Source organism: Marmota marmota, unplaced genomic scaffold (genome assembly GCF_001458135.2).
Source record: "Marmota marmota marmota unplaced genomic scaffold, marMar, whole genome shotgun sequence".
NCBI classification, from domain to species: Eukaryota; Metazoa; Chordata; class Mammalia; order Rodentia; family Sciuridae; genus Marmota; species Marmota marmota.
In genome coordinates, this window is record NW_025999968.1 from 32883680 (window position 1) to 32895605 (window position 11926).

Here is an 11926-nt window from a genome sequence, read left to right on the forward strand (position 1 = left end):
GGTAAAGAATATGAAAATGATTTATTTAAAAATCTTTTACATTTTTTGTTTGTTTTCTTTTGGTTTTCTGTAGACGATTAAAGAATGTACTGCTAAGGCTGGTCTACTCTTGTTTAATTTTTAATGTCAACTAGTATCCTGACATTGTGTTGAAGGAAAATAAGGTAGACCATTGGGTTTTGTTTCTTCAGATGAAAACAGTATAAATACTATTTCTTTTTTTTTTTCAAAAGCAATTCATCCTGCTATATTTTATTTAAGTACAAAGACCTCTACTCTCTAGGCATATCAACTAGGAACCATTTATTTCACCCACTGCTCTGTTTGGCAGCCAGTCTCTTGTCCATCTCTTCAGCAATGGTGAGACTGATTCCTCTTCCTAGGGGAAGAGAAATCCATAGTTTGTTGCCTTTGCCAATAACAAAAATGTTGGAGAGCCGGGTTGCAAAGCTGGTGTCATTGGCATCTTTCACACGAACCATGTCAGAAGAGCCAGGATGTCTCTCTGTGTTGGTAATCACACCAATTCTTCCCAAGTTAGCAACTCTGGTCACCATACACAGGTTACCAGTGTCAAATTTGATGAAATCAGTAATCTTGCCAGTCTCCAAATCAATCTGAATGGTATCATTCACCTTGATTAGGGGATCAGGGTATCGACTGGTTTGAGCATTATGAGTCTCCAGATGAGGGATTCCTTTTGTGCCCACAAATATCTTTCTCACTTTGCACAACTTATACTTGGCCTCCGCAGGTGTAATGTGATGAACAGCAAAATGATCCTTGGTGTCACAGGAAATTCTGTCCAGTCTTATTAATGCTGATGACATCCATAAAACCGGTGTGGTAGGTTATATCAGTTCGGACTTTGCCTTCAATCTTGATGAAGCACTGCATGCAGATCTTTTTTACTTCATCTCCTATCAGGACATACTTAAGTCTGTTCCTTAGAAAAATAATGAGAGGAAGACACTCTCTCAGCTTGTGGGGACCAGTGAATGGACGAGGAGCAAACATACCAGTCAATTTATCCAGCATCCAATGCTTTGGAGCTGCTACCCGCTTCAGATGCTTCTTGGGACCACAAGCCATGGCTGCTCTAGGCATGGAAAGAGCAAATTCTATTTCTTGGACAACTATACCTCTATAATGAAGAGAAAGATTTCACATTGTTAAGCTTCAGTTTCTAAAACAAGGAGTGTGATATCTATTCCCATTTTAAATATAAAAAGTGCAACTAATTATGTGGCATAATTTTAAAATGAAAACATTATATTTAAAGCACAGTGGTCTTTAAAATTTTAAAAGCATTTAAAATTATTTTATATTATTTTAAATGATATTTAAATAAGATCCACAACATAGTAGGAAGAAAGGAAATAACATTTCCCCTTCTGGTGGGGGAAAATAGTTTTTATTTCCTCAAGATTGCATGTACATTACATTCTGCTACACTATTAATTCCAACAACACCTTATCAAAAACCAGTCTTCAATTTTTCCATATAGATTTATAGACTCAAACAAAGATGATACACAATCTCTTGGCATAATTAGTGTACCCTGCTCTGCAAAAAATGCCTACATGTCTGATTTTCTTGCCTGAATGCTTCTGGAAACACATTATGACCTGTCTTGCACTATACATTACTATTAGTAAATGAAATATTGATGCTGTTTGGGTAGACTCATTACCAGAGTGGACATGTTAGATTTATTTCATGATATGCATATAAGTCAGGTTTGTAAACACAAAATCCTGATTTATTTAGCTACTTGGGACCACAAAACAGAGTTCAGAAGAATTACTTCTTTTTTCCTTAATGCAGCATTTAAAACATTTCCCCATGTAAATGCAAACTGTCAGCTTTCATTTTGTGAAAACTTTTAGGTCAGGTTTTAACCTTTATATGATAAAACACACAATTCTAATCTGATTTGTGTATTTGATATTTGATAATGAACAACTAAAATTTTCTGACAATAAGAATTACTAAGTTAACTAGAAGCAATTACTGTAATTAATCTTATTTCTGATTGATTTAACATTATGGATATATTAGCTAAAAGACTGAACCAAATATTTATAACAATGTTCTCATAAATTAATCAAGTATTTAGTAAATTAGGACAGTCTTCCTATTTTAATGAAAACTTCAGCATATAAAAAGTTTTGAGTTTATTCTGGAAGCTAAGAACTCCACTTTTATGTTTTTAATGATATCACATTCTCTAACATAAAATCTTCATATAAAGAAATATATTCTTAGTGGATTTTATATAATATATGTGCCTTCAAGCAATGATTGACATAGTAATTTCATCGTCTTTTATCTCTGGCTTATTTTGCTTCTTTCTGTTATTTCTTTCTTACAAGTTAATGCAAGCATACACAATAGTGAATCACCATTTTAGACTTTTAAAATTATATTTGTTTGTCAAAAGTTGTCCTTACAGAGACTATATTTTCTGTTTTATCTCTCAAAGATTATTCATGATTTAAAAAGTCCATAGTACATCTCAAATTAGTATACTTGTTCAGAATAAAATAAATAAGGTATTTTAGATTTGCCCCAAATGCCGCAGTCTGGCTGGGCACAATTCAGGAGCCACTTATCAAAAGAAACAAACTTTATTTTTAGAACCACACATGCCAAATAAAACAGCTCCTCAGGAAAAACCCTCAGAGCCCAACTACCACCACCCGCTTCCCACAAGCCTCTCAACCTCCCCCACTCCTCCTGCTTTTGAGGCTGATTGGCTGGGTCGCATGGGCGGAGCCAAAAAAGTCCCCCAATGAGCAGCTCCGTAGTCTGAAAGGGCGGGGAAACAGCCCAATGAGCATCACCGCAGAGGAGCCAATCAGCTAGATGTTGCTGGGGCCGCTGTGAGCCAATCATCAGCTGGCAGTCTGAAAGTTTGCTGGGGCCCCTTCGGCTGTGGCTCTCAACACCCAAACTATGTTTAAATAATACAACAAATTACCTGCTACAAAAGAATAGTATAAGAAAATATTTTGATGGATTATATAAGCCATACCACTAGTACTTTTATATAATCATAAAGGAAGGGACTAAGCACAGTGCTTCTTAGTGTTTACCTTTGAGCGTTCTGAACATTATACATTGCAACTGATAAAGCATAACTTTGAAAATTGTATGTTTGGCATATGATAAGGTTAGGCTAGTGATTTTCTATAGGTTTAATAAAAGTTGTGCTAATCATTTCGTATTTTATAGTATATATCTGTATATTTTTATGAAATATTAGATAAGTCTGATAATGAAACATCATTGTGTTATAATAATAGTAAAGCAAAAACAAAATAAGAATAAAGAACCCATGTTTTATAACCTAATCAAACTATTGAATTAGACACCAGTATATGATGACCAACACTATAGAAAGATTTTAAATAGAAAGACTGTTTTGTTTTTTTTAAATTGGGGCATTATAGTTGTACATAATAGTTGAGTTCATTTTGACAAAGTCATACATGCATTAAATCTGATTTATTCCATTTCAGTTCAATGTTCCTTCTCCTTTTTCTCCCTACCTCTATTCCTTCTTGTTCTTTACTCATCTTCCTTTCACATTATTTATTTTCAATTGGTGCTTCATAAATATATATATAAAGATGAAGTTCACTGAGGCATATTTATACATGACCATAGTATAATTTTGTTAAATTCACTCTGCATTCTCCCCCTTCTCTGTTCCTTTTCCCTCCCTCTCAATCTTCTGCTCCACTGATCTTCCATAGATACTTATAATATCCTATCCACCCCTTTTATTTCCCTTATTTTGCTCTAACTTTTGCGTGTGCAAGAAAACATTCGACTCCTGATTTTCTGAGTAGGGTTTATTTCACTTATCAGTATGTTCTTCATTTCCATTCATTTGTTGGCAAATGCAGATATTTCATTCTTCTTTTTGGCTGAATAATACTCCATTGTGCATATATACCACATTTCCTTAATCTATTCATCTATTGATGAACATCTAAGCTGATTCCATACTTTGGCTATTATGAATTTAGATGCTGTAAACATTGATGTAACTATATTGCTGTAATACTCTGATTTTAGTTCTTTTGGATAAACACCAATGAGTGGGAAAGCTGCATCATATGGTGGTTCCATTCCTATTTTTTTTTTTTCTTTGAGGAATACTCATACTGTTTTCCAGAGTAGTTGTACTAATGTGCAGTTCTATCAGCAATATGTGAGTACAACTTTTTCTATCCTCTCTAGCATTTATTAATATTTAAATTCTTGATAATTTCCATTATGAATGGAGTGAGTTAAAATCTTAGTGTAGTTTTGATTTGAATTTCCCTGATCTCTAGAAATGTTGAGCATTTTTTCATATATTTTTTGACCATTTGTTTTTTTTTCTTTTGAGAAATATCTGTTTATTTTTTGCACATTAATCGATTAGGTGTTTTGGGGGGTGGGAGGTTAAGCTTTGTAAGTTCTTTGTATATTCTAGATATTAATCCCCTGTCAGAGGAATAACTGACAAAGATTTTCTCCCATTCTGTAAGCTTTCTCTTCATGATTTCCTTTGCTATGAAGAAGCTTTTTAATTTTCTGCCATCCCACTCATTGATTCTTGGTTTTATTTCTCAAACTTTAGGGATCTTATTAATAAAGCTGGTGCCTGCACCAATATGATAGAATTGTTGACCCTATGCTTTCTTCTAGCAGTCACAAAGTTTCTGGTCAAAGTCTTAAGTTTTGATCCAGTTAAAAAGATTATTATGAAGCTTCCTCTACCCACTGCTCCATTTTAATGAAGGCATTAACTTAATAAATTATATGTTCATAAACATATATCTAAAATAAAATTTCATAGAATTATGCAACAAGTAATTTTAAAAATATTTAGACATTGTTATTTAATTTCACAGTTTTCTAAGGCAGGCATTTCAGTAAATATCTATGGTAGATTGCTACAACACATTGTCAGGAAATTCTTAAGTTCATCAATACAGTAAACACACACACATGCATATAGTCATTTGCTTATACATTAAAAAAAAAACAGAAATTTTTCATAATTTTAGAAGTTCACAATCACTTGAGCCAGAGCAATGATGGGAAGTAAAGCTGCCACTGCTACAGGCCTGTAACCTCAGGCTCTTTCACGGGCACAGAAGAGACAGTCAGGTGATTGAACTTGGAGGTGCTGAAGAATCTAGCAATAGGTGGAGAACAGCCACCAGGAATATGAAATGTCCAGCAGAGACAAGGGGAAGCGCTACAGGACCTTTTAAATTATTTTTATGTTTATAAACTCATGTACATTTTGGGTAAGGAGGAATAAAGGGAGAGGGTTAGAAACTACAAATAAGATTATTTGCTGTAAAACTCAAAAGGCAAATGGTCCAACACGTGTCTAGAAAATATCACACAGGGAAGATTCTGTCCTGGGCAGTGAGGGCCCCCTAAGGGTGGCTTGCATGTAGTTGTATCCAAAGGCCAGAGTAAAGGGTGAAATCATAAAAAAAATAAAATAAAAAAAATAACAACATTGGAGCTTAATATTTGCTTTTACCTAGTTAAGAATAAGTTTCTTCAGAAGAAATGTGAAATGAATTAACAAAATCTTGTTAAATGCATACATAAATGTATCAAAGGAAATTTTGCTTTTATGTATATTTAGGAAATACCAATTAAAAATAAATAAATAAATGAGTTGAGGGGTAAATTTTTCTTTCACCCTCCTTTTAAGTAAAATTTTAGGTGTGAATTCCCTGCAGCATTTATTAAAGTAATGATTTGAAACTTTCATGCTCTTTAGGGCTGTTCTTAAACCAAAGGCCTGCTTAGGAAGTAGCCAAGATCTTACAATTAGAAACAGATCTTTTCACAAATCAAGTCAAAATGAAAACATTTTCTTTATCTCTTAGATAAATCCAGGCAATCAACATTGCAAAAAAGGTCATTTGGCTCATAATTTTATTGTGATGGGACTGTACATATTTTAATAATTCAATATTATTCAATCAGGGATATGAAAGTCTACTACCAAGTTCTAATATTAATTTTTCATGTTAAGATTATGAGAACATCTTTTATAGCAATGTAAAATTTTTTTCCTGTTAAATTCAAACAGATGCCCATTAAAAAGTCAACAACAAATGAAAATATATTATTAAAATGCTAAGTGGATCCTGTTGGGTATTATTTTAAGTAAAAATAAAACATTAGACATGTTGATGTCTAAAACATGAATTTACGTTGAATTATATTCTCAGTTATACACATATATCTTCTTAAAATATTTAGCAATTAAATTGTCTTAAGTGAGTTTTTTTCATTTTAAATATATGTATCTACTATATCTCTATACAAAAATATTTTTTTCTGTTAAATATATCTATGTTAATATTCTTTGAGTGTATAGTAGTCCCACCATATCCATGGGGGACACATTCTAAGACCCAAAGCTGATATGTGAAATCACAAACAGTACCTAATTCTACATATACTTTGCTTTCTACCTATACATATATGCCTATCATAAACACTCATTTTCTCAAAGCAAGCATTTTAAAGGTTTCCTCTGTCATATCCAAATTGACAGCATCACTGTAATTATACTTTGGGACAATTATTAAGTAGAATAAAAGTCACTTGAACACAACATTGTAATACCAAACAGTTGATCTCATCACCAATGTGGCTATTGATTGAATGAAATATACAAGATGATTCACATCTTGGGCTGGACAAAGATTGATAGTGGGAGAATTTTTCATGAGGTGACTCAGAACTACATGCAAATTGTTCATCAAAAACAAATAAGGTTTGGAATAAACAAATGTCTTTAATAATGGATTCATAGATGGAAATTTCACTAGGTTGTTTTTCCTTTACAGATGACCCAAATGAAAACAAAAATCAGGTTGCTATCCTGCTGATAATTTTTTTGTTTATTTTTCCAAAAGTGAAATACTTCCCAAGCCATATCACACTCTGACATAAAAAGTACTATTCTTGAACTGGTAAATGAATAGTAGGAGAGCATATATTCCTTTCTTGGCTTATAAGATAGGAGAACTTGATGAAATCAAGAGATTCTGAAAAATGCTAAGCAACTTGTGCTTTTAATATCATCATTGTCTTTCTATTTATTTTCCCCTATGGGAATGCTGGTGGTCACTTTGCCTTGGTGATGTGGAGTAAATTAATGCTTAGTCTGACATAGATATAATGAGACAAAGGAAAGAAGAGGAACAAAGTGGAAAATAATGAAGGGCCTATTAATATCTTCTGAGTTAATAAGTCCATCCTTGTCTGAAATACTTGAACTTCCATATAAAACGTAGTAAGTATTCCCTTTGCTTAGGCTAGTGTGAATTTGAATTCTTCTTACTGCAGTACAAAGATTTCTGCTTCTTATTAAGAATTAAATAAATAACGACTAAAAAGGATTTACCTCCCCTTAAAATAAAAGTATGAATAATAATTCTATGCTCACTAAAAATGTAAGTAGAATAAAGAGAGAATATGTAAAATGCAGTGTCAAAAATACTTGGTAAGTCATGAGTTATAACTTACCATAGGACCTATAATGTAAGATTTCCAGAAAGTAATGAAGTAACAGGAATTTGGATTAATTCATGAGAATAGAAATGGGAAATATAGAACTGGTATATTTCAAGAAATGCAAACATACATCACATATATACACTATGAAATTTATGATCACTGAAATGTTCTAAAATTTTAGAATTCAGACAAATTAAACAATTTAGTTCGGGGCAAATTATATTGTATAATAACAAAATAAATCAATCCCTTAGCTTAAAATTTGATCTTTTTTACATTATATAATCAAACAAATCTGATATAATCAATCATTGTTTCAAGAAATGCAAGTAAAATCAGCAAATAGAATAGGATGACATGACCAATAAAGGTATGGGGGAATAGAACCCAGGACACTAAACTTAAACACATTCCCAGCCCTTTTTTGTATTTTATTTAGAGAGAGCTATCACTGAGTTGCCTAGGAACTCGATAAATTGCTGAGGCTGGCTTAGAACTCACCATCCTCCTGCCTCAACATCTGGAGTCACTGGGATTCATAGGCATGAGCCACTGGACACAGACAGACAAACTTTTAAACAAACATTGCTTTCTTAGAAATAAATCTTTTTAGGTGTTAAGTCAACTTCAATTTTGCCAAACCTTTCCTATCATGTTTTATGTTTGTTCACCTTGGTTTAATGAGTTTCAAAGCTTATAGTAATATGATTATTAATTTGAGAATATCATATTTTAATTGATTTAATTAAAGTTGGAAAAATATCCTGAGGAATTTTACTTTTCTATATTTTGTATTGTTTTAAAATTCTCAAGTCTGTAGGAAGTAAGAGAAACTTGAAATATAAAATTACATAAGTAGATATTCATTTGTACACAAACAGCAAAAGAAGCAAAATCAAATGATCAAAATTATAAAATTATTTTTCTTAATTTTTGAAGTATTTGGAACCTAACAATAAAAACAAATGAATAGAGAGTTAGATCTACAAAGGAGAAAAGTACTAGTTTATGGATCCATATAGAGACTCACTCTGAATCTGCAGACTACAGAGTTCGTATGAATTTTTAATAAGCAATTATTTCTGAAACCAAACACATACACATATGCATGCACACACACACACTCCAGATTGTGACAATATATCTCATTAACAACATTATTATTATGTGTTTGGGAGCTAGCAGAATATGATTTCACTTTAAGCTTCCAGAGAACACTATAATTTTCCCTAGAGCAAATTTTTCAAAACTAAAAGCTCTTTAGTTATTTTAATTGGTTGGGTAGGCTCCAAGTTGTTTTTGTTTTTCCCCCTTTTTCTCTAGTGTCTCACAATTCTGATACACTGTTATATGTTCATTTGGTTATGACTAACAACAACAATAACAACAAAAACAAGATGCCATAAAAAAACTATGCTGTCTGAGACCTATAGGCAGAATCTCACAACACATGGCCGCCTCAGCTGGTATTTTTGAAATCTCAAATGCACAAGCCAAACTGCCAATATTAAAAATAATAATAATAGTTTAAAATGTATATTTTCTTGTGATTATAGTTATATTATGATTAGTTTTTTATTAAAATATTTTAAAATTAGGAAAACCAATCACTTAATTTGATAAATCACTTAATTTGATAAATCCCTGCTGTAGTAAATATTTAAATTAGAATAATAAAATGCATATCTAATGTAGATACTAGATAACTTATGTAGATGACAGACTTTTACTCATATTTTGTTGCTCATGATAATTAATGTAAGAAATTGTTAAGTAAGTTGGAACTAGAGTGAGTCTTTTGTTCTACTTATTAACAATGCTACATATTGTATACATGCTTGGTCTACTTTGACCCTTGAATGGGCAGGATTAAAAACTGGATGTGGTTTATTACTTTGCTTTCTCAGGTAGCATATTTGTGTTACATCAGTTTCCTCATTCTGTTTTTATCAAAAATATTTATCAAGGTATTCATATCAAACTTCATGTGAATATTCTAAAACATTATGATAGGCCAACAGAACAATGCTTGGAAGAAAGAACACTTTTCAACACACTCTAAATTATATCATGCAGGAGGCTGCTTATTCAATTAAAACTAATAACAACCCAAATGAAAGTTTTTAAATAAATGCTGTCAAAAAAATATATATATATACACACACACACACACACGCACACACACACATACAACACAAACACACACACACATACATACATATACGTATCTATATGTCTGGCTCATGATTCTGGTGAGCTTAAGCACAGAAAGAATACTAGAAATTGGAACATGTGCCTGGTGGATAGATGAAGGAAAAGTATGAATATGGGCCCAGAAAACTAATCCACATCCATAACAAAAGGATTTCAGAAATTTATACATAAGTATGTAAAAACTGGATCAACTCACTGTTGATTTTGGTGTCCATGGCAGGTGGTCAAATTTAGAATGGCCATGCCAAGTATTTAATTCATAAATTGACATTCTTAACAATGGAAGTTTTGTTTATGGAAAGCGGTATCCATATGAGAGATATAATATGAACACTAGTATGCAGAACTAAGGAAGGAAGCCTAAGAAGAAAAAAAAATATGGAAAAAAGATCCATCTTTTAGGGTTCACAGATTATTTCTAGTATCAGATTTTGATAAGTCTAGGGAAGTATATGGAGAGTCTTCTAATGAAAACTTAAGCCTATAGGACAGTTTTCTGATAACTTCTTCAAGGTTGAAGGTTTGGTGTTGCACAGGCATTTCACTGTATTCTAAATCAGATAAAGCTGCAATTATTGAGAGAGATATAGGTCATTTAGAAATGTAATTTCCTTCTTTACCCTGAATTTTTGTTATTCACTTATTCAACAAATATTAAGGATTCTTTAATATGCACTGTTATATGTCCTAGGAATATTTTGTTAATCCTGGCAGACCAATTGCCACTTCTTTAAGGAACATACAAGCTATGTAAAAAGAATATATTTGATTATATAATAGATAACATAAGATCAGATGATAACAATTTTAAATCAAGTATAGACAATATGTTAACAAGTGTTGAAGAATTAATTATTTTTTATTATTAAATTCAATTTTTATTATAGAATTGAGACCAATCTCTATGTGAACAAAATCTGAAACATAGATTTCCCATATGTATTCATAATAAATGATAGCCTATTTCACTATACGTTAAAATGATAGTAAACAAGGGTTTTCTAATAAGGGTTTTCCTTAAGAACAGTTCTGTTTTTATTTTTGTCATTTTTTCTTTATACTGCTCCATTAGTTTTCCTATATGTAACAAAGACTGCAACATGGTAATTTTTGTCTAAAATCATAATTTTATAATGATTTGGCATAAGAGTTTTCAGTTTTGTTCATAAGAATAACAACCAGTACATAAATTTAAAAATCATCTGATCTATCTCGTCAGGAGAATGTATAATTCTAGAAATTACATTTTATTTAATTCTACAGAAAGATCATCAATTTTTTTTTCTAGGAAGCCTTTGTTAATCTGGAAGGTTAAAACCTGAAGGTATTTATACACATCCTCTCTTCAAAATCAAAACTCAATACGAAGTCACGATGGGCCTATTTGCCAAATCCACCTAATCTTTTCTTAACATTCCACACTTGGCCATTTTGTTGTGATGGTTTCAGAAACACATCATCTATGACATTCTCTGCACTTATTGTGTTTCTACTGTGTTCTTCCTCTCTCCATGATGGTTCTTGAAGAGTTAATTCCTACTACATGGGTTGGTAAAAGAAGGCTTACTCAAAAGTGTCCAACTTTTTAGCCCAGGAGTAAAATAAATATGAATATGAATAGAGTTCATAACCTAGAGTCAAGAAAAGTGTCCCTCAGGCTGAGAGAAAGCAAGTGCAAAAACTCAGCAATTGGAAAAAAATCTGCATGGTTTGGAAGAAAACCTTTGTCACTGTATTTGTAGTTGAATGTTCCACCAGGGAAGGTAGGGAAAGCTCTGTAGTTGTACAGTGAGACTGAAATATGGGAAATAAAATAGGAAACTAACTGGGTAAATAATTGTGGTCATTCAGATTATGAAGACTAATATAATATGATTGTTGTCAAGGAGGAAATATAAATCAATGTTAAAATAAGAAAATGTGTTGAATAATTGGATATGGATTATAATGAGAAAGGGGACAATAAGAATGACACAGATCTTTGGTTTCAACTGCTAAATTTCAATGTTGCAGATAAATTAAGACTAGGAAGACTAGATAACACAGCAGTTACTTAAAGATTATTGCAAATTAAGATCTTTATTTTGGTCACATTATTTATGAAATTCCTATTATATTCATTCTTTCATCTAGTAGTTTGTCGTATGAGGTTTA

At 31.9% G+C, this 11926-nt stretch overlaps 1 protein-coding gene across 1 annotated transcript; it reads right to left on the minus strand.

Annotated features, from left to right (window-relative positions):
• Nucleotides 1-308: 308 nt before the first annotated feature.
• On the minus strand, nt 309-8613 carry LOC107136232 (40S ribosomal protein S4, X isoform-like). The gene is given in 3 exon segments (XM_015478419.2): nt 309-795; nt 797-1121; nt 8589-8613. Coding segments are annotated over 2 exon segments (798 nt in total). The 5' UTR covers nt 1108-1121; nt 8589-8613.
• Nucleotides 8614-11926: the final 3313 nt, after the last annotated feature.